Source organism: Dromaius novaehollandiae, chromosome Z (assembly GCF_036370855.1).
Source record: "Dromaius novaehollandiae isolate bDroNov1 chromosome Z, bDroNov1.hap1, whole genome shotgun sequence".
NCBI lineage: Eukaryota > Metazoa > Chordata > Aves > Casuariiformes > Dromaiidae > Dromaius > Dromaius novaehollandiae.
This window is the reverse complement of record NC_088132.1, coordinates 43,354,186-43,377,926: the sequence shown is the minus strand read 5'-3', so window position 1 is coordinate 43,377,926 and position 23,741 is coordinate 43,354,186. Positions and strand designations below refer to the sequence as shown.

The window sequence follows — 23,741 nt, the reverse complement described above, 5'->3', positions numbered from 1 at the left end:
TATTTAAGCATGTATATAACTTTATATGCATGAATAGGCAATTCCTTTGGCTTCAAAGAAACTATAAACCTCCATCAAGTTATGCAAATATGTATTTACAGAATCAGAGGTCTATGAAAGTAACCGAGCACAAGTTAATTCTATACCTTCATTGGAAGAATAACTTTTGTAAGAGTTTAGGCTATTGGTTAAGCAGAGCCAGGGAGTGATGACAAGCTGCATTTATACAGCTTTGTAGATGATGTGAGAAGAGCGGAGAGTTGTCAGATGAAATTCTAGTGATGTCTGGAGCTTCTTTCTGAAGTCATTCTACATTAACGAGCAAATATCCTCCCACGATAGCTCTGTTATAGTTTGGCTTAGTGGGATTAAAAGCAACTGCCAAAGGAATTTATTTGCCTTAAACACTAGACTTAACACATTTCTTACTATGATAATAGCATCTTAAACCTCTTTAACATATAAAGCAAATGTTGTTCAGTCCTAAACTGATCAGAAAAATCAGATTATTATTGATAGGCAAAATAGAGATAATGAGGCTTAAATGCCCCCCAGGGATCAGAGGCCTAATGTGGAGCTAAGGTCCTAGGTGGGCTTAGCTTGATGCCAGAGTTGGAAGAAAGCAAATGGAAAGGCTTTTGCTCCAAAACCACCAAAAGGAGATGGCATAAGAAAGCAGGGAGGAGAGCGGCTGCCTATTTTTCTGCAGGAAGGGAAGGGGTATCAGTCAAACGCTGTCTCAGGAATTATTTGCTGGGGAGCACAGGCAGGATGAGGAAGGTGAGAAATCCCAAATAACCAGACCCAGGTGTGCTGAGGCAGTTGGTCTCACACCTGCCCTTCCCCAAGCCCTACGTAAAGAATGGGGCAGGAGCGGCCTGGTCTGGATTTGGATATTGTATTGTATTACATTTACTATATTATACTATATTTCACTAAGCCTCTCCAGTGTCAAGCCCACCCGGAGCCAGCCTTTGCTGGTCCTTGTCAAGGAGGTCACAAAGCGCATAGCCGCATGAGAGCCCCCAGTCACCATGCGCCTCCTCTCTTTGGTGTGCGAGCAACTGGGCTGGTCGCTCTGATAGTGGCTGTGCTGGATCCAGGCCCACCACTACAGGGCAGTCACCAGGGACATGGCCAGGCTGGGAACAGGGCCCACCACAATGGGGGCAGGAAGGGGGAGCAAGACTTTCTCCCCAGCATGGATGCCGGACGCAGTGTTACAAGCAGGAGGGAGGTGGAAACGGCTTCTCCATCAGTGTCTTCTCCACCATCACTGCAAGGCAGGAGGGAGGGAAAGGTGGGCAAGATGTCTGGGTGGGAAAGTGGGGAAATAATAAGCTCAGGGAGAAGGCAGAACGAGATTGGGGTGGGAGGCATTTAAGGGTCAAGGGAGAAGCCTGGAAAGGCTGGGGCAGTGTGGCAAACTTGTGGTGCACCCCTTCGTGCCCATGCATACGCTTCTTCTTGCTGGTTTGCCTGTTCAGAAGCGCCACACATGACCTTCCTCTGTAGTGTGTCCATAGGAGCAGGAATCCCCTCTGGCCCCTCGACGCGGCACAGAGCCTGGGGAGAGGGATGGCCAGCGGTTCTGAAGGGTTTCTGCTGCTTTCACTCGCTGCTCCTCATAGGCTGCAATCCCTAGAAAGGGGTGAAATATGCCCCTTGCTCCCTACAGACCTGCTCTCATCTCTCATAATTTGTCACTGTTTCATAGCAAACTGTGGAAATCTGGAAGGTACTTGCACTAAAAATGAATTCCCAATCATGTATGAATCACAGATTCATATGGTAATCTTGTTCGTGTTGTGACAAGAGGCAATGACAAAGGCTTTGTGCAGACTGAGTGGCTACCTTCACTTCTTCTTCAGCATCCTCATCTGGGCCAGAAAGAGCTGGTCCTAATCTGTCATTTCAGCAGCAGTACCACTACAGTAGTAGGCTAATATTTTGAAAATCCCAGTGGTTCCTCTACTACTCGCTCAGAGACTGCTGTCTGTACAGGTCCTTTTATTTTGGTGTGCTGGATTTTTTTCAAGCTGCGAGCTTGCCTGTGACTAATTCAGTAAGAAAAGTCAGCAAAAATGTATCATTCGCTCTCTTTTATTGATCTGGACAGACAATACTAGGCTGTAAGCACTTCCGTCGTCACATTCAGAATTGTAATTTCTCTTTTTCATCTTTAGTGACATTTTGTGTCAAGCCTATCACAAATTCGTCACAGTGTTTTGAAGACAAAATCGCAGTAATAACTTTGGAAGAACTTGACACCCATATAGTATTATTAACTATGTATGATGCTACCAGTTGCATTTGCCCATTGTTATTGATATTTAACCTTTACTCTCCTTCTACAGCTTAAAAGTGCTTTCCAAATACATTTACTAAGTGATCAAACAAATTTAGATAAGGCTGACACAGACAGTTTCTTTGTTTGGCATTGATTTTTCCCTACCAGAAATACTGTTAAATTAAAGCAAAAGACATTTTTCTTGTGCACAGTGTTAGCACTTCAGCTGATTGAATTCAAAAGTCTATACTGATCAGCACAGTCCTCAGTATAAATAAATGTGAAATATTTTACACCTACAGAAAGTTTTTTTGCCACATGAACACCATATGATGGACAAAATAGCAATGTGTGCATCTTTGGCATGTAAATTATCCAGATTTCTTCCCCCTTTGCATTGAATGTGCAGAAACTAGTGCTTCTTTCACTATGCTTGAAGCTTCCTAAGGGATAGTTTGGAAATGGGAGCACCTATGGGATAGAGAGAGTGCCTCTAGTGGCACTTCTATTACTGATGTGCAGAGCATGTTTGTATTCAGCCATGCTAAAAAGCCACATCTGTGCCTTTAGTGTTGCCAAAATTCATGACTATTCTACTTCACATGAAGTTCTCTGTTCTAGTTCATACCACAGTCACCCAAACAGTTGTACCAGTACAACTGAGAAGCAACATAAATCCTGCCTTAGCCTGCAGACTGAAATGAGTCACTGGGGATAGGGGAGACAGACAGCCCTTACGTCAGTGCTGCTGCTGAACACTCTGTTTTATGAAACCACATCCTGAGATACATTTTCTTAATATTATCAGCCTAAATGGCATAGAATATAAATATTTTAAAACCAATTATGTATTTTTGCAAAATGGTTGTCTCATCTAAGGCAATAGCCCTACTGCATGCTTATTAAAAGCAAACCTTTAATGGCACGCAGTTCCGAAAGACCACTTTCTCCCCTTCTTCCAGTAAACTGTCTATATGACTGTAGCTTCCGCTTGACAAGGAGTACTTTTTTCCAGAATGTTCATAACAAGAAAATAATGATACATAAAAGCCATAAACAGGGCAGATAAGCACTGTTATTGCCAGCTATGTCCATGTGGCACCAAGCCTGGGGAATTCTCAGGGGGTGTCACTTATCCCACAAATCCTTGCTTAACACATAACCAAGGCCACCTATCATTTTCATCCAGTTCTACTTATCCACACTAAATGCTTATCAGCAATCCCATCCACCATTCATATAAATGAACCAGCTGGTGCCCTGATTGTTTCTGGTTGTTGCGAGAAAAAGCTGTAGTGGGAGTCACTATTTCTGGCTTTGGCTGTGGGAAGAAACAGGGTCACCTCACAGCTGTGGAAGGCACTAAGTCTAGAGTCAAGGCACATCCTACCTTACACAATAACTTCTCCTGTAGCTCAGAACGAAGCAATCTTTAACCTCCTCGATTAAACCCTGGAAGAAAGAATGAAGCCTTCAACCAACTCACATGCAGGTCATCTAAAATCTACACATGGAAGGACCATGATTATTTCATGATTACTTTGAAAACAGTCAGTTTACAGATAGACAGGACGGTGCTTACAGGAGTCTTAGCCAAGACTCCTGAAAATACAGCAAATAAGAAGAGAAGTTTTGTGATCAGGGCTCTGATACAACTCCAAATTAACTCTGCTACCATAGCAAGAGTACTTGGTCCTGAGTACTCCTGAGGCAAGAGACGTGTCAGAGAATGCCATCATCTATTCTGCCCTGTGAAGTCAAGCCTCAAATCAAGATTAAAGCTTGGTGTTTATGCCAAACTTGTGTCATTTAGTTGTCCTTTACAGAAAGTACAAGGTTCTCCATAGAGAATACTAGGTAATACACCCTCCAAACTGCAAAATGAGACTACATTAACCCACCCAAACTTTACTCAAAGCTCAGAGATTTCTCTGTACTCTACATACTCTTCTGTATGACAGATGTTTCCACCACCTTACACTCACATAACTTCATGTCCTGCTACTTGCCAGAAGCAGCCTTGGAAAAGGGCTGAAGGAAATGTGGGGAATTGCCACTTCCCAGAAGAAGAATCTTTTGAGTAATTGCCTGAAAAGGCAAGTTTCTCCATGTTCCTCTGCCAGCCAAGGTCAAATTTCCAGTTTCTATCAGGTCTTCTCTGCTGGGGCCATTCCTTTGACAGAGATGCTTCAGGGAGTCTGTCATGAAAGTAGATTGAGCAGCGTGAAAGCATGAACTGCAATAAGTTGCACAGACCTCAGAAAGGGGAGAGAGGGTTTCATGTCACTCCCATTAGCTCTGGGAGGCAGCCTCACAGACTCTTTAAGAAGGAGAGAAGGGAAAAAAACTCAGGCTGAGGATGGAGCTAGGAAAGCTTCAGTGAAACATACAGTGACCTACACTAACCTCTTTTGTCCCTTGTGCTTTTAGGCTATCAAATTTGAAAATGTTATAGTCAGCTTGACAACTCATCAGGTGCCTATGTCAAGATGCACCCTAGTTTATAGTATGAGAGCTAGGCTAGTGGCCACACTGGTGGGACCTTTACCTGGGAGGCACTGGGCCCAGAAGCAGATCAGGAGATTGCTGCAGCATCTTCCCCCTCCCCCTGTAATATCATGCACGCCTGCAAGACTGAGGTATAGCTGCTTGGCTGGTATCTCAGCACGCAAAAGCTCAAATGTTTGGCAGGCCACAGCACCTTATTTATTGAGCACATTGTGCTGGAGTGGCCCCCGGGGAAAATCTCAGCCACATCAGCAGACTCTGGCACATGGTCCTGATCAAAGGGCAGAAAGAGGCTAGTCCCAAACCTGCTGCTCCCTAGATCAGGGGGACCCCATCATGGACCAAACCCCTATTCCCAAGAAGTTTGGTTTCCAAAGAGCACTTCAGCTCTGCAGCCTAATGCTTCTCAGAGAGAGGATAGGCTGCGACCCTTAGCTGAGGTTAAACAAAAGGGAGGTGACCCTGCTTCTGGAGGTTCACCTGGCTGTGATCCAAGACCTGCTTTTGACAAGGCCCAACTCTATAACCTTGGCTGAAACATCAGAGAAGATTAGTAAGCTGTGAGAAAGAGCTGTGAAAAAGTACAGAGCGTACTCTGTAAACAGAGTAGAGTGATGCAAGGTGAGGAAGGTTAAATAAATTAAAGGTAAAACTTTTGAGACGAGGAGAGTTAGCAACTCAGGGATTCAAAAGGAGAAACACTGATGTGAAATGGTGTAAAAAATTAAAGAAAAAAAACCCCGAAGTTAGAAGACGGCAATTCCACAACACTGAGGATCTGCCTGTGCCAAGGAACAAGGGTGGCCAACCTTTTCTCACCCAACTGATGACTGTCTGGCCAGCAAAGCCTCACGGGCTGCCTTATGTGGGTGGTGAGCATATTAATGCTTCACCTGCTAACTTGCTAGACTTAGCTATCTTTTGCATCTATTAGTCAACAACTAATTGCTTCGCACTTCTGAGCTGTGTGTATCCTACCTTCAGGGTCTCCTTGCATGGGATAAAAGCTGCCAGAGCAAAGGGACCCAGAGAGGGAGGGTCACCCAGGAGGGTGCTGGGGGCTGCAGGCAGACAGCTGGGAGTCTGGCAAGGGAGAGCCACCAGCCATCAGCTGGGCTTCCGTCCAGTTCAAAAAGCGAGCACGGGATGCCCCGGACTGCTTTAAATTGCGTTTTGGACGCGAGACGGTGGCTGCGCTGTCAGGGGCACATGGCAGGCAGGATCAACGACCTGCCTCACCGCCGGGAGGGTGGGGAAAGGCGGCGGGGCGGGCACGGCTGCTCCCCGCAGAGGCACCACCCGGGGCCGCGGCCGGCGGCGCCGCCTCAGGGCCGGTCCGCGCTCGCGCCCCGCTGGCGGCGGCGGGGCTTGCGGGGGCAACGGCCGCGGTAACGGCCCGGCCAACGGCGGCCCGCAGCGGCCTGGGGCGGCGCTAACGGCCCCCGGCCCCGCCGCCGCCTCAGGGCCGCTGCGTTTCCTCGGCTGGCGGCCTAAAACCAGGCAGCCGGTGTTTACGTCACTTTATGTGTTTTCAGTTCTAGTGCCACTGACACCAACTCCCATCCGCTCAACGTCTCCCGGCCCGCCCCTCGCCCCGCCCTGCCCGGCGCCGCTCCCCGCTCCCCGCTCCCCGCTCCGCCGGCGCAGCAGGGCGCAGCACCGCCCGCGCCGTGCGCCGCGCGCCGCGCGCCCCGTCCGGCCCCGCGCGCCCCGCCGGCCGCTGCAGGGGGAGCGAGCGCCATTGGCCGCCGGGCCGCCGGCTCCGCCTTTCTCCCTGATCACGTGGCCCCGCGCTCGGCTTCGGCGGCGCGCGGCGACGGCTCCCGGCCGGAAGTGGCGCGGGGGAGGCAGGTGCGGGGCCTTGCTGCCGTTACCGCCACCGCGCCCGCCCGCGCCCCCTTCCCCCCCCCGCCGCCATCATGCACCCGCGGCGCCCCGAGGGCTTCGACGGCCTCGGCTACCGCGGGGGCGGCCGGGAGGAGCTGGGCCCCGGCGGCAGGCCCTTCGGCGGCGCCGCGGAGCTGAGCCACTGGGTGACGAGCCCGCCCGATATCCCCGGCAGCCGCAACCTGCACTGGGGGGAGAAGACGCCGCCGTTCGGGGCGGGGACGCCGCTGGGGGGCGCCGCCCTCAACGAGGAGCCCTGCCTCGGCGCGGGGGGCCCCGGCGCCGGTAAGGCGGGGCGGGGCAGGGCCGCGCCGCGCCGCGCCGCGCCGCACCGCACCGCGCGGGGCAGCCGCCCTCGCGCCCGCCCGTCGCCTGTGCGGTCCCGGCCGGGGCGCGGCGGGGGGCGAGCGCCGGCCTCTGCCCCCCTGCGACACCCGGAGGCGCTGCGGGGCGGGGGCAGGGCGGCTCCCGTGGAGGAGGAGGAGGAGGTGCCCCCCGGCCTGCGGCCCTCCGGTACCGGCTCCCTCTGTCACCGCGCCGTGACGCGCAGATGTGAGCGGAAGTGCCAGAAGCCGCCCCGCGGCTGCTGCCAAGCAGTGCGCCGTCGGCCTCCTGCTGCCCGTGTAAACTATGGCCTCCTGGAGGGATACTTAATCTCTGCTGATCTGCGAGACCAAAATCACCTTCGGGTCTTGCACTGTATTTTGTAGGGGTAACGTTTTCTTTCGTTACGTAGTCGGTGCTGATGTTCCTGACCTTGTGCCTCCTGGCTGTTGGCTGTCTTGTTGAAATAGTCGCTAGGGCACCAGCTGCCAGAGTAGAAACAACTTTGGTGCATGACAGTGAAGGAATTGTAAAATTGGTAGAATCAAAGGAAGCAGCCGTGTTTTGCTCTTCCCCGGTTATTGTTGGGAAGGGGAACTGAAGCCCTCATCAGCACGATACTACTTTACGTCTGTGTGAAATTGAGATGGATTAAGAGAAACTCACTAAATCAAGAGTCCTGAAACAACACTGAGTCCTAAGTTGTTGCCTGTATTACTTTTTGTCCTTTAATTAAAAGGATATTCTGGAACAGTTTATGTACACTTGTGTATCAGTTTTACGAAAGACTAATTTAGTTACATTTACGTTGTATTTCTTGGTATACCATTTTCTTTAATCTGTAATGCTGTTTTTAGGTCTTTGTCTTACAGGAGCCTGTGTATAACCCTTTATTTATCCATCAAAACACTGATAAAATATTCTTAGATACTCAGGCTTTAACTTTTTTGTCCTAGCTACTCATGCAGGTTGTTGATTCTGCATTTGAGAGGGCTGATAAAGATTTCTTTTATCATTGAGTCCAGTCCCGTGCTGATGGGGGAGGACATTATCATCCCTCTTAGGAGAGCTGTCATGTCTGTGTGGAGCTCCACTGAAGTTGCTGAGATGATGCTCCATGTACGCAGTCTGCTTGCACCAGTAACTTACAGGGTTGAGCATTAATTTCCTGTTTGCCTTTACAATTTTGACACTTTTTAAAAAACCTTTTCTGAGTACTATCTGTCTAAATACCTGTAAATACCTGTCTGGTGATAGACGGTAGAGATCTGAACCCATTTTCATGTTGCCATTTCACTGGTTCTCTAGTAAAGGTTTTGCAAAGAAATGGAGGCAAGCAGCTGATTCAAAAACTCTCATCATATTGATGTCCACTGTTATGTCATTGGTGGCATTTTGTTCTACCCCCACTTAAGCTTCTCTCTTTTTTGCTCTCTTTGATTTTAAATTAATTCCTCCTTAGATATATACATTTGCAATTCAGAATTGTAGCAAACTGTCATGCATGTTATTCTTTCAGTCACTGATTTGAGTTAGCTTTGTTAGATATCAAAAGATGGTGTTTTACGGTAATTGTTCACTTTGTCTCACTTCTGTATCTGACGTTTCATTGTAAGTAAAATGTTACATGTACTTACAAAAGTATGCACAAACTTGGATGTGATCCAAACTGCAAGTAAACCTCCGTGAACAATTTTTAGTATCTTCTCTTGCTGAGTTGACATAAATGTTGTGGTTTAGTGCTTGCAATTTTCTGAAGCAAGTACGCTATAAAATTGGTTATTCGAATGGCCTACATGGCATTTTTCTGCCCTTCGTGGTTATCGCTGCTATATAATCTGTTTTCATTTCTTTCAGAGCAATTGAACAGATTTGCAGGCTTTGGTATTGGCCTCGCAAGGTAAGAGTTGTGTAATATATTTCAGTGATTATGTTGCAGTAAAGCTATAGTTGTCTTTTATGATCCCTATATACATTTTTGTCTTGTGTTTTTGTGTCAGTAGGCTATGCAACTGAAGTGCATGTAGAAACCTACTACCTAAAAGCAATGTAGGTTTCTGTTTCTCTAACTGAAGTGTTCTCTCTGAAAATTACTCCATCAGCAGTGAATATAAGAAACAGGATTTTTGTATTCTATGTCCTGTCTGTCTACCTTTTCACAGCAGTCTGAAAATAGCGCAAGAAAATTGCTTCCACATTTGCTACTGCTACTAATCTTTTGGGGTGATATGAATCTTCCTAAGAAAGTAATAAGGTCTTTAAGTTTTATAACAAAGTATCCTGGAATAGTAATCTTGATGTAGCAAAGTGGTCTAGTATCTATTTTATTCTTTATTTATGGTGATTGTAATTAGTGATAATATTTTTTGAGAAAGTAATTGACTGCTTTTATTATTGACTGCTTTTTATTATTATTGTTTTATTTCTTGTTGATCTGAATGCGAGACTCGGAGAGAAGGGCTTCTGCATTCAGCACATCAGAGTGCTTGTGGCATTTGTCCAGTTGGCCCAACATGGGAAACTAAGGTTTCAGTTTCGTGGATGGTTGAGGTGTACTGCTGTTTAAAGAGAAGGATCTCTTACTTGGTCCCCAGCCATAAAACCATCCCCCTCCCTATCCCATTGTCATCCCCCTTGATGCCTAGCAGAACCTCTTTGAACCAATATGACTCACTAAACCAAAAAGCAAAGTCACTGAAGGTGCTGGATGATTTTTAGCTGTTTCAGTGAGTCAGGTTTACCTGGGCCTTGACTAGCTGTTAGAGGCAGCAGAGACCAGCTAAGGGTGGGAGGCCAAGGAGGGGAGGGCTGAAGAACAGGAACGACTGCTTTCAGCAAGTACTGAGCTGCTTACGTTTGATCATCACATCTCATGAAACTGCCCACCCCACTTCTGCTGCTTCCCTTGCACTGGCTCTGCTGCTCATTCAGATTCATCGATCAGTGTGCTGTGTTTATTAAAACAGGGTTGAGGGGGGAGTTAGCTACAAGAACAGCTTATTAGGTAAGGGAGCTGGAGTACAGAGGAACTTTCACCTCTTTTGGTAGCAGCAAACTACTAATTAGCTCAAGTTTGTGAAACTGCAGCCTCAATACTTTTCTATTCCAATTAATATTTGTTTATCCCGAGTAAAATCTCTCCAATAGAGAGCTATTCCAGGTATGCCAGTAGGTTGGGGGTCAGATGCTTGAGACAGCCTGGAGGTTTTGCTTTTCTAGTCCAGATCACAGATATGAACCACACACAGATCAGTGCTCGCTTGGATGCTTTGGGAGGAAATGAAAGTTTCTCTGCATGGCTGTGACCACAAATCTTGTTTTAGAACTAAGAGAACTTTACTCTGAACGTTTCAGTGAAACGCTATTGGGGGCAGAGTTGGTTTCAGCCAGTAGCATTTTCTGATGAAAATGGTATCACTGAAAAATTCCAAATTAGCTATTAGTACCAATCCTCTAGCCTTGCTAGGGAAGGTCTTGATTAGTCTTGTGTGGTATGTGGGATTAACATAAAACTGGAAAATAATCCTCCTAATCCTTGCTCTGCCCTGGTTTTATTTCCTCATGTTTTGAGGGTTTGAGCATTTAAGAATTTAGTATGTTGTTTTGCCTATGGAAAAAAGTGTATATGAAGCCAAGGGCTTTTTCTTGGTGAATGTGTGTGTCAGAGGTGGTTGGGTTTGGGGGGGGGTTGTTTGTTTGTTTTAAAATACTTGTCCCTTTGTAGTAGTGGTGGGCTGTGTGGCAGCCCTCCAAAATACCTCATTCTTTCACTAGGTATAACACTAATATAGTTTTTCCAAACACTGATCTAATATTGTTAGAGAAAAACAACAAACATTTTAAAAAAATTTACAGTTACTTCCAGTGCTTTTAAATACACTTTTCTTTTAAAGCCTATTTACAGAAAACGTGTTGGCACATCCTTGCATTGTCCTGCGTCGTCAGTGTCAGGTACATCTTTTATATTCCTTCCTCCTGTGTTCTGTAGTATTTTTGTGCTTTCATTTTCTATAGAGTATAAGGAAACTTTACAATTTTTAACAAGGCATGGCTAGGTTATTATGTTTTTATTTGTAGCACACGTTTTTCATTCCAAAATTTAACTTAACTTCAGCCTTCATGTTCTTTTTCATTTGGATAATGGAAAATAAACTCTGGCAAATAAGTGCCTCAGCATTTGTGAAACAGCTTTCAGATCCCCATTTATGAGCAGGATGCTTTGTCTCAAGTATTTTTCATTTAATGCTTTTTTGTTGTTCATATTTGTATTCTTAAAATGTAAACAAGTTCTGCCTGTGTTTCTTCAAACTTCAGTGGAGAATTTATTAATATTTTGGTCACTTTGGCTGACCTTTATAGAGTTAAAAGAAGAAAAGTCCTTATTTTGCAAATGCTTTTTCCTTCAGAGTTGTACCATCTGCAGGTGTGTTTATGAAATGTCATAATTTATATTTTTAACAGGTTAATTATCATGCTCGGAACTATCATCTCACTCCATTTACTATTGTCAATATTATGTACAGCATCAATAAGACACAGGTCAGTATTTGGTGTCCAGCTGTATCTGTGCAGTGGAGTTTACTAGTGCACATGTATACTGAAGCATCTTTAACTCTTGATGCAATCGGTGGTTAAAAAGCATGGGTGTTGTAAAGGGGTATTATTTTTGTTACAGAAATGTTTGAGAAAGATGACTGTAAAATTATTCTATCAAGCTTAATATTTACTGGTGAAATGTTGTAGATACTAGAAAACAAAGTTCTCTAAAATTAGTCTTTCATCAAGATCCTGAAAGTTATTTTATATATACATATATATATATATTTTTAATGTGGATAAAGGGATTATTCAGAGTTAAATGACTACTTTCTAAGACAGTAGTGCACGAATTTCCAATTCTGCATAGTCCTGGGGGGGGGGGGGGAGTAGGAAAGGACTTTCTGGATTTCTTACAACCATGCTTTAACATCTCAAACTCATTTTGTCTATTGGAAATGGTGTTTAGATATATGGTACAAAGTATCAGCAGAGAGATATGCCCTTAAAATTACTGACAACTGTTTGAAATTATGTAATATAAAAGTTTCTTCAGAGTTGAAGGAAGTTAGTTGTCTTCAGAATTTGGGAATACCGAAATCTAAAGTTAGATTTGTAAAGTTAGATTTGGGATTTGCTGAAATTTTACAAAAACGAGCAAGAAGGTGAAAAGATTAATTTTTATTTTGCTGGACTCTAACTGCATACCTCAAAACATAGGGTCCAAGAGCTCTCTGGAAAGGAATGGGCAGCACTTTTATTGTCCAGGGCATAACCCTTGGAACAGAAGGCATCATCAGTGAATTTACACCTTTGCCAAGGTATTGCTTTTTCTTCTTCTTTTTTTTCCCTGCTTCTAACAAATTGATCATCAGTTGTTGACTTATGTTCAAAGCATTAGAAATGCAAGGTTGTTTGAAAATCCTGAATTGTTTAGAGCAGTCAGACACTGAATAGGTGGTTTCAGAACAGTATGGTTGTCTTGGCAATTTTAACTAGTAAACTATATGTTCAGTACATCTGCCCAGCAGTCTGAGTATAGAAAATAATGCTGCAAATTAGTATTCAGTACAATTCTATTGGCTTGAAAGGACTCATAAGTTTGTTTGGTTTTGTACATATTTTGTTTGTGTTGTGTGGTACTAGCAAATACCATATCTAAAGTAAAAAGTCTTGGTTTCATTATTCTAAATACAGAAAACTTGGTTAATGAGCCAGCACTGACATCTTGCTGAACACTTTCACCCTCTTTGGGAGGTGAGAAAATAAAATGGCCTGCATTACTAAATTAAAAGACATGTTAAATATGAGTCCATGTGGCTGTCAGCTTTGCCTTCTGTCCTCCTTTACCAACAGCTATATGTACATTGTTCAGTAGTCTCATAATAATAAAGGGGATCAAACTAAAACTGTGAGTGACTACATTTAAAGATTTATTCACCATTCTACTTCACTGTCTCCATCTTATGCTATAGTAGTCTAATAATAATCATTTTATTTTGATTTGTGACTCTGTTTGCTGAATGATAATTCCAGGATTATGGTAAAACATTATGATGTTTTTCTGATTTTAGACAGTGTGATAAATCCTTATCGTCTGAAGACTTTTTCCTCAGTGTTTCATTTTATAATGGTCCAGAGCTGACAGTAACGGGTGATGACCGTAGTAATATATATTGTCAGTTTTGTTATATATATTAAGTGTAAGCGGCATACTTGTGTGAGAGATTTTATTATATAAAGTCACTAAAACTTTTAGTGAAATGAAAGTTGATCTGGGATAATAAGTTAGGAAAAAGATACTTAACAGTTGCAGGGCAAACACTGAGGCTGGTAAAGACCCTTCTTGGAAAGGATTTTAGGAAGGCAGACAAGTGGTTAGGTTTTGAGGCTGGTTTTCTATACTGAAGTTTGAATGGACCAGAGGGCTTGAGGAGCAGGTTAGCTTTGAGAGGAGACAAACGACTAGATTTTTAATGTGTGGATGGACACTTGGCACTTAGGGGACCTGGAAACTGAACTGTCCTTAAAAATAAGAAATGTGGGCAGGCTGAATCAGGGCTACTATGAAGCATGCATGCCTATTAAGAAAAGAAAGTCCTTGCAGGTTCTGGCAGCTGTCATAAGCATTACAGTCATTCATGCTTAAATTATATGTGCTATGTACTTAAGCTTTTTGATCAGCTTTGTCTGATAGGTAACTGAAATTCCGAAGAGTACACTTTTCTCTGAGTGCGACTTGATATTCATGTGACTTGACATTCACTGCTGAAGATGATGCTTTAATTCATGAGCAGTGATACAGTGTGTGTGGTTTCACAGTTCTGATTTCTATCCAGTGTAAGCAGCAATTATCTTGTGGGCCAGTTGTTTAGCAGTTTGAAAAATAAGTTGATGCTGCTGGCTGCTGAAAGAAGCAATCCTACCTGCTGGTAGTTGCTCATCCTTTCCTCATTGCTACCCCTATGCTTGCACCAACACAGCAGCTGAGTGGTTACATCGTGAACTGAATTGGGGAAGTGATCTGGCTGGAATGGTCGTCTTTACATGCACCATCCTGTGTTGTTTTCTACCAGATCAGCTCCTTTTCTTATTAATGGCAGCATGCATCCTTGGGCTGGCACAGGGAGGTGAGGTTATTACTTGTAGCACCTAATGCCAGCTTAGCTGATTTAAAAGATTCATCAAGCTGCAAAGCAAACAAGAAGGGGACTGAGATGTTGATTCCAATTCCTTCTCATAATACAATAAAGGCATCCCCCTGTTTTAGGAGAGGGGGCCAGAGGTGTACATTAACATTTCTGTGGCAAGGTGGGTGGGTTCTGTACTTGACAAACTCATTCTGTTTTTGTTCCTCCAGTGCAACAATAGTTCTGCCTAGTGGATTGGCAGGTTAGGCTTTCACAGATCACTTAGTTTGGCTGGGTGACTGGTTTCATTTTCCACATCTTAAAGTATTATGGCTCAGTGGATGTCATCCAAGTGTCCGCAATACCTAATGTCTAGTGATCTTCCCTTCCTCGTTAATGATTGGCCTATGTATTTAGGAAAGTGATACCTCCTAGTAACACACGATCCTTCGGGAAGGAGTAAAGAGTTTCCTTTCTTGGGTTAGAGTTGCTGTAACTATAGGCAGAGTGCGTGAGAGTGATTCTTGGACAAGAATTGAAGCTGAGCACTTTAAAGCTCATTATTTAAAAATTCATAGTCTTGCATGTCCAACATTTTGGACAAATATCTTTACCTTAGAGCTAAATTATTTACCAAAGGTATGGCTGTTGAATGTCATCTTGAGTTAGTGTGGGATTACATTTTCTGCCAAGTGTACTGTAGTTAACATCCATTACTCATATTTTGAAGTGTGCAACTAGAAAATACTACTGTAAAGGTTTTCCTTTTTTTAACTACCTTTGTATATAATGCAGATGTTTTCTTTTGTTTTGACAGGATATGCTAAAAACTAGTCATAAGCCAAAAAACCTGAGTGAAGTCTATACGGAAATACTATGTAGCTCCTAGTCTCTGACCCTTTCCTGTTGTACTTTTTGGTCTTGTGTAACTGTTTTATAATGTGCTTTAGGTTTACAGAAAATAAACCACAACTGGATGAACATAACCTCAAAGAACAGAGAGAGCATAACCAAACCAAAACATAACCAAAAATATGTGTTGGTAAAGGAAGACTACCGAGATGTAAAAATTTCAACATTCCCTTAAAAATGGTTTTAAGAGATGGTATATAAGGTTACTAATAAATGCAAGTCACTAAAGCTAGTAGCTATGAGAGCTACAGGCACCTTATTAATCAGCAAAGGTATTTTTGTTAGAATATACAACAGGCCTGAATAACTTCTAAAAGTTAAGAATGAGCTGTTAAATGATATGTGTAGCTGCTTGCAGGGTTTCCAATAGTAGAAAGATAAATTATATGTAGATGGTTAGTAGAACACCAATATGAAAGCTGGATATAGAGACCCATGAAATAAATGCTTGAGAGTAACTGTTTCTATCAATATTAAGGGAAATACTACTTTTCTTTCTAGAGAGCTTTCACATAAATGGAACCTCAAGCAGATAGGTGGCCACCTTCTACTCAAAGGGTAAGTGTAAGTATAGCATGTGCTATTACCTTATGTCTTATTGCCACTTACCATTAATATCAGTTTTTCATTTTCAAAATCTTATGTGCAGATCTGAACTTTGAACTGTGTGAGTGATCACAAACCACAAAGTACAAGCAGTAAACATAGCTGCAGACTAAACTGCTGTATGTTTACTTGACAGATTACTAATGCTAATTTTCATAATTTGATTTGTGAACAACCTTAATTGTATATGCCAGTTTCACAAATTACTTTTTGTTACTAGATCATTTTGTATGGAGCCTTTAAAAGATCGTTTTTTTAATAATTCTGATTTCTGTGAAACTTCTGTTGATCTGGTCAAATGGAAATAGAATTTAATGCTTGCTGCAGTTCAGACTGAAGCTTATCTTGACTTTTAAATGTGCACTTTAGTAATTGAATTATGGTTTGTTAGTTTCCCTCAGGCATGACTTGATAGATGACTTGTATCAACTTTCAGTTACAAATTTGGCTAATACTATAGTATTGTCATGACCTTAATTCTTATCTTGTTAATTTCTGCAGCTTAACACATGTGACAGCAATGCCTTTTTATTCTGCAAGCCTGATTGAAACTGTGCAGGTAACTTACATATATTTACAGTATTTTAAAAGATATGATTCTTTTCTTTATAGGTTAGATTATGTGGAGAAATGAGTCCTTGTCTTTGGATTCAGGTGTATGTTGTAGTAATTAAATTTATTTTGCTTGCAGCTGCATGACTTACTAACTTGGAGGGAAAAGTATTTATTACAATGGCTATATTAGTTGTACTACTTTAAGTAGAAACCTAGGATAAGAAATGGCATTTAATAGAGTTGGAATACATTATCTGTAAAATGAGAACAGGTTACATCTGTATGTTCTGTAGCAGATAAACCATAAAAGTGTTAGACAAGTCTTTGTCATGTAAAGGTTTTAAAAGGCTTCTAGAAAAGTTATTACAGGGAGAAGGTCACTGCAACAATTATAGAGGTTTTCTAATAATTCAGCTTTGTTTTGTTAAAATATTGAACTCTACTATTCCAGGGCTACTTTCATCTAGTCAACTTTCTGCTTTTAAATCTTAATATAGTTCTTCCTTAGCAGTGAAAATAAGTTTCAGAAAAATCTGAATATGTCACTAGGATATAGCTTGCTTTGTAACTGCACAAAGTAACCCATAGCACTGTATTGCAGATCATCTCTCAGTGAGTTGAGTTGTTGCATCCCTTTCTGGAGAAGCAGACAGGGCTTAACTATGGAGAGTTAGCCCAGGGTAATTCTTCAGGCTAGTTCCATATAATGGGTTGCTCCTAATTAATGTGAAAGCATCTTGGAGCAGCTAATGGAACTCTTACTGTGAAGTGAACTCTTATGTGGAGGACAGTGCAAAATAGTCATTCTCATGTCACTCATTTAAAATAATTATTTTGATTCATAGTGTAGACAAGTACTGATTTAGAGCCAACTGTTTAAACTTACAGTTCAACTGCTGGTGGGTTTTCTGCACAAGAGCCTGTAAGGGGCAAAGAGGCAAACAAGGTTGACTTCTGTAGTTTCTTAGTTTCAGCGTGTATTCTAGAGGCAGGGACTGGATTCTGCTCTGTGCAGAGGATCCAAACTCCAAGGAGCCAGAAGGCAATACAAAGGCTGTCCTGCCTGAAGTGGCTGCATTTTGGACTAATAGAGTGGGTGAAATTAAATGTGGGTGGGTGGGTGTAGTTAGATTCCCAGTGACAAACTCGCGTTCTTTAAATTTACTGTGTATTTAAGAACATCCCCGCCCTTTCCTCTTTCTCTCTATTTGAATTGTTTTGAAAATAACATTCTGGAAATCCAGCCTGAGTGGATCTCTGAGAGTTCATGGAAGCAGTGGAGAGATTTAACTAGTCTGACACTGGAAAGCTGACTAATGAAGCTCTTTCATATCCTAGGGATAGGCCTTAGCCTGAGCGTATTATTAAGATCTTGGACAGAGAAACAGTAATAGAAAGCTGTTATTTGTTTCTTGAATTTATAGCAGTCAGGTGGCCCCAGAAGGGGTGTCTTGTTCAGGTATTCACATTGCATATATTTTTGTCTGAAAGGATGTTAGCTGTGTTGTTGGAAATGGGAACATGTTTATCAGTAAATGGTAGAAGAGGACATAATTTACATCCTGTCTTAATTTTCAAAATAAGTAAGTTACTTGTGCTAGGTAGCAGCCTAATTATATATAAAAAAAAAAGAAAGGCAAAAAAAGCAAGCAAAAAAACATCCAAAACAGCCTCTCCCCCAGCCTTTTAAACAAGTGATCATCTTTGTAAAGAGTTATTTATGACAGTAATCCCAGTGAGAATTTAGAGGATTTTAGGCTACAGAGACTAGCTGTGGACTTGCTACATAGGGAGCTCAGCTGTGTGAGAGTGCTCTGCTGAATATAAAAATGCAGCGTGAAATATATTCTCCAGCTCCTGAAAACATCATCATAAACTTTCTTACTAGAAACACAACCGAAGTAACGTGAGCATTTGTCAAGACTTTATTTATGCTGTGTTAATCAGTGCAGGGGAGCAGCTTGACTTACCAGATTTATATTCCCGTACTTTACTGTACATTATATTCCTGTACTGCAAGAGGGCAATGACCAACCGAAAACTATAACGATTGTGGGGTTTGTTACTAATAGTTTTTTATATTAACTTTATTTGAATATCTTAATTCTGATGAAATATACTGTTCAACAATGTTAATTTGATACTTCTTATGTAATATAATTTGTGTGTGTGTGTGTGTGTATATATATATGTATATATGTATATATGTATGCACACATACTTCTCTAAGTGTACTTCAAATTTCTCCTATTTACCACACGGTGGTGTGTTTGGCAAAATGAAGTGTGGCTTTGAAGTGCAGCAACTGTAATGATATGAGGGAGGTGAGGACTCATTTGCGGTTATAATGCAATGCTTATGCTTAGAGTCAGGAACAGCAAAATACTTTCAAGTATTTGAACCAGTTCCTGTTCTGTCGTGAGGGCTTTGCAGGTCATTTCCCCAAGGATGGGGAATGTTATGGTCTCATCCTGACGTGTGGTCAGGACGCAGCTGACATGGATATGAAGACTTGGGCACTGAGAAGAACTCTGAAATTGTTAAGTTTGGATGTAACAGTGATGATGAAACATTGAATCTGTATAAGCATGAGAAAAGGGAAAAAATGTCTTAGTCCTATAGTCATAGGTGGCATACAACAATAAGAATTACTACATGAATTCTTTATTTTCGTCATATAAAAAAAAAATTACCCCTTTTGTAAGAGGTAGCATGAGTAAAGAGTGCTATTTTAGATATTAAGAATGGAATGAAAATATCTGTAGCTGAACCTATTCAGTTCCAAGTAAAAATGATCGTTTAACTCAAATTTAGTTATGGAAGTTTTTATATTATGCACCGTAGAGTTCAAAGACTTCTGTTAAAACCCCTAAAGAACAGGATTGTTAGATAAGTGCTTCCTAGCATTTGGATTCTAAAATAGGCATTTCAGTACATAATGGTCCCCTAAAGAACAGGATTGTTAGATAAGTGCTTCCTAGCATTTGGATTCTAAAATAGGCATTTCAGTACATAATGGTTGTTATGCAAACTGATACCTTTTGTGATTCGCTGAAAGTTCAATGTCTTCGGTAATAACATAAGCAATTGGGATATAGATTAAATAAAAGATGCTCTAAATATAGGTTCACTTTTAAAAGCAAGTTTACTTGAACACTATTGAGAGTGTTAGAGCAAAAAATGTATAATATCAGTATGGCTGTTTAGATATGGTAGCATGTAAATAGGTAACTTTGTCATGAAGATGAAAAAAGTTGAGCTGTGGTAAGCAGAATGTAGAAGTGGATGTCAGTATGACTGTGAAACAGGCTGCACAGGTTGTAACTGTTCCCTTGTGCTTGTAGAGTGAAATCATTCGAGATAATCCTGGAATTCTGGACTGTGTGAAAGAAGGGATCGGCAGAGTTGTAGGCATGGGAGTACCCCATAGCAAGCGTCTCCTTCCTCTGATGGTGTTGACTTTTCCAACTGCTCTACACGGAGTTCTTCACTACGTCATCAGTTCCATCGTCCAGAAGCTTGTTCTGTTTGTTCTGAAAAGGGAGAATTCCCACAACCTCCCGACAGAGAGCTCCACCTCTGTGCAGAGCATGCTGGATGCGTATTTTCCAGAACTTATCGCTAGCTTTGCTGCTAGCCTTTGTGCTGATGTTATGCTTTACCCACTGGAGACAGTTTTACATCGCCTTCATATTCAAGGGACACGCACAATAATTGACAATACAGACCTTGGCTATGAAGTGCTTCCCATAAATACTCAGTACGAGGGCATGAGAGACTGCATAAATACTATAAAACGGGAAGAGGGGATGCTAGGTTTTTATAAAGGATTTGGAGCTGTTATAGTACAGTATACCTTGCATGTAGCAGTTTTACAGCTCACAAAAATTATTTACTCAACACTGCTTCAAAATGTTTCTTAATTTGTTCAGGTGTGGATTTAGCACAGTGGTCTAGTTATTTACCAACCTAATTATTGTTAAAAATGGCTTAGAAATGACATTGAAGAATACACTCTATAGATTCTATCTACATTGTAAAAACTTGTTTTAAAAATTGGAATTTAAATTCCTAAATGTCATTTAAAAGTACTACTTAAATTTAAAATGATAAACACCAATTGAATAGTATGTGTGGTCATACAGAAGGCAATCAGATTCTGGTTGGAATGAGGTTTTACCTTTCCTCTTACCAGTTAATTAGCATGAGGAATGGATATGAATTTTTCATCTCTGCTTTATAAACATCACATCTGATATTTAGTTTGGACTGCTATGCAGTTCAAAAGGATTTGTTTTCATGAGTTGTAAGAACTTGGAAGCAGGAGAGTGATGGGTTTGCTGAGCTTTTAAAAATGTTTTCACCTTCCCTGTTAATGGAGCTGTGAGCAACATGGAAACCGTAAAACTTGAGTAGACGTAAATGTCATAATTTACAGGTACATAGAAGACTTTTCTTACTTTCACTGCAGCAGCGTGGCAGGAGAAGATGAGGTAAAGTCCTTTGCTTTCAACAAAATACTCCGTAACCAAAACTTAGTTTTGGACAAAGTTGAAGGGAATGCAGAGCTCAGTTGTCTCGCAGTTTGTTAGCAGGGCTTACAATACCTGAAGTTTGTGAATAAAGCAAGTTAGAAGCTGATTATGTGAATGTGTAAGTACCATTTTTAGTCAACTTTCCACTCAGATCTTGGGAGTTTAGTTTTACTCTGGTACACTGTGTAAGAGTAGAATAATCATGCAAATGTATTTAGTATCAGTGTTCAAAGTGTACTGAAAGCATAAAAGATAACTGGCCTTTTCTAAAGTTTCACTTTTGTTGGATTGGAGAGGTATATACACGTCTATTGAACAGCCATATATATAATGTCCACTTACGATTTAGCACTGATGTCCTTTGTTTAAAGTCTGTGTTGGATTGGATATTTTGTGAAGCAAAATTAAGTCTGTTAACGTGTAAGCTGACTACTGAAATGTGCTGCTTTTTGCCCTCTTTCCCCAGTAAATCAAGGCTTTCAGTCTGAAAATGAGTTGTGATCGTTCTAAACAACTTTCAAGCAGTTACGGAATTTTGGTTTCATGAGTAAATATAATGAAAGCTCGGGGGGGAAATGATTTTAGCAAGTAAAACAAGTATATGGAAAATCACTTTTAAGTTATACAGAAGGCTGTTATCTTTTTCACACTTCTGTGTGACAAGTCTTTATCTCTGTGCATACTGTAAGTTGATGTGCATTTAACTAATCTTAAGCATAGTAGTCTGCCATGACTGCTTTCCATAAGTGAAAAATAATGAAGAGGTATTGCTGTTCATACCTTCTGAGTATATCATTTGAAGGTCTGCTTTGCTATCATTAAACAAACTTTCATGTATTTTAAAGTATTGGAATGGAAAGTATAGTCAACTTGGGAACTGGTTTTATTTTGAAATATTGTTAATTGCAAATTTAGTGTATAGAATGGAATCAATCAAATAAAGTGAAAATATACTGTAAATATTTTGAAGAACTAATTCACTGAAGAAGCGTATGGAGGAATCCTGATTTACATGGTATTTTGTTGTATAGATTTTCCAGTGGCTTTTTTTTTTTTTTTTTTTTTTTTATAATTCTTGAACTTTTCTGAATGCTACAGCATGTCAAATTAAACTACATTCAGGAATATGGGTAAAATATTCAATTCTTAATTTGTATTTTTAAAGTTTCTGTGACCATGAAAAATTTCTACAAGTATGAAGAGTGATCCATGTCGGAGGACTGTCCAGGTTGGAAGGGACCTTAGTAGGTCATCTAGTCCAAATTCCTGCTCTAAGCAGGGTCAGCCTTGACTTCAGACTGGATTGTCCAGGGCTTTGTCCGGTCAGGCTTTTAATCCTATCTTTTAATATGTTAAAACAGCTTTTTTCAAAGGTGTTAAATTCAACTGAAACCAGCTCTTCCATTGTACTTGCTTTGAAATAGTTAACTAAATGCATGTTAGAGGCAAGTGACTGCAGATGTATCAGCCAAACCAGCCGAGAATATTTTTCTAGGAATCAAATTTTAAGGAAAAAAAGGTATTTTCCCATATAAAATGATGGACAAAAATCTGCCTTTACATATGCTGTGAAAGCCAATGAGTTCTCAGAATGGTGTTACATGCCACACTTCTACTTGGTATCTCTAAGCAGTGTCAGAAAGAATGCTGTCAGCTTACAGCAACTCTTCTGTGGTTGGGAAGCAATTTGCTCTCGGCTATTATTTTTGATCCTCTTCCCATCACTTAGAATGAATATGTTTTGAGTTTGTGTGTGTACTTGTTCTGCTTTCCAAAAAGTAATTTTCTGCTGTGTCTAAAGTTGCTATTTTTACCCATGCAAATAGGTGGGGGGGAACAGAATTGGGGGGTGGGGTTTAATTGCAAGTCTTCTGTAAATGCATTTCTATTTTCATTTGATGTTAATCTAGATTAGAGAACAGGTAAACAACTTCTATCTCAACTGAGTGATCAGTAGGTGATTTTAGCAGGCTATATCACTGACAAGAACTATAAAATATTGAATCCTTCATTGCCGTAGAAAGTTAAGGTTTAAAAGTTTCTGGAATATGAAAAATTCTTGTATACTCCGTTCTTCCTGATACGAACTTAATCTGTATGTTGATTTTTTTTTTTTCTTCTCTATTTTTAAAGGGCTGATTTCAAGAAGATAAATCTTACTGAAGAAAGACTCAGTGTCATGTTCCCACCCAGCAAAGAATTAAAGGCAAGCTTTGATGTGAGGTACCTTACAATAGGCCAGGCAGGAAGCTGAGGTTAGGCCTGCTGGAAACCGTTGCAATTATCTGGCCGTGTTGTCTCAAAGTGCTCTATAGGTCAGACTTCTAACTTTTGGCTCAGTTAGAATAGAGCTTTTAGAAAGAGATCCAGTGTTGATGTGACTAGTTTAAGTCATGGAGAAGTAACTGTTCTTCAGCAAGGTATCAGCTACTTCGTTTCTTTTTAAAATTCTGTTTTGCTTCACACCAGTTAATCTAGCTCTGGTTTCTGTCTGTAATCCTTGAGGTGTAAAGTTTCTTTTGTGTGTTTTTCAGATTTGTGCAGAATTAGTAACACTCAGTATCAACCGATACTATGCTTTTCTTAGCCCTTCTGAATCTAACAGCAAGTTAATGGAAAGTGCAAGGCAAGTGAGCTAACATCCTTTTTACTGCTTGTTCCATCTGAGATGGTACAGATGGATTCAGTCCTTCAGGCACTAACATGAGCAGTAAGCGTGATGTAAACGAGGCCTGTCTTTGCAGTAGTGTACAAGTTCTGGGTGCACTCTGTAAGATATTTGGTGTAATTCAGAGCTAAAAGTGGTCACTTCCAAACTGCTTATGGTTATAGCTTTTTTTGAGAACTCCAAGAAGGAGAGATCACATACTAAATTTTTGGACTAAGTGATCGTTAACAAGAGATTAGAGGGCAGCATATAATGGCAACACCCCTTCATGTATAAGGGAAGAGAGAGTG

The 23,741-nt window shown here is 41.3% G+C and overlaps 1 protein-coding gene across 1 annotated transcript; it reads left to right on the top strand.

Annotated features, from left to right (window-relative positions):
* Nucleotides 1–6,546: 6,546 nt before the first annotated feature.
* On the top strand, nt 6,547–21,743 carry LOC135325155 (mitochondrial outer membrane protein SLC25A46). The gene is made up of 8 exons (XM_064502851.1): nt 6,547–6,970; nt 8,867–8,909; nt 10,903–10,960; nt 11,471–11,548; nt 12,266–12,366; nt 15,589–15,645; nt 16,195–16,252; nt 19,593–21,743. Exons 1-8 carry the CDS (start codon nt 6,718–6,720, stop codon nt 20,169–20,171), a joined length of 1,227 nt encoding a protein of 408 aa, XP_064358921.1. The 5' UTR covers nt 6,547–6,717; the 3' UTR covers nt 20,172–21,743.
* Nucleotides 21,744–23,741: the final 1,998 nt, after the last annotated feature.

Bases quoted from the DNA above. Each gene is read 5' to 3' on its own strand.
- LOC135325155 (XM_064502851.1), top strand. From the start codon at position 6,718: ATGCACCCGCGGCGCCCCGAGGGCTTCGACGGCCTCGGCTACCGCGGG. The intron at 15,646-16,194 runs GTAAGTGTAAGT...TAATTTCTGCAG, and splicing joins GGCCACCTTCTACTCAAAGG to CTTAACACATGTGACAGCAA. The intron at 16,253-19,592 runs GTAACTTACATA...TTGTGCTTGTAG, and splicing joins GCCTGATTGAAACTGTGCAG to AGTGAAATCATTCGAGATAA.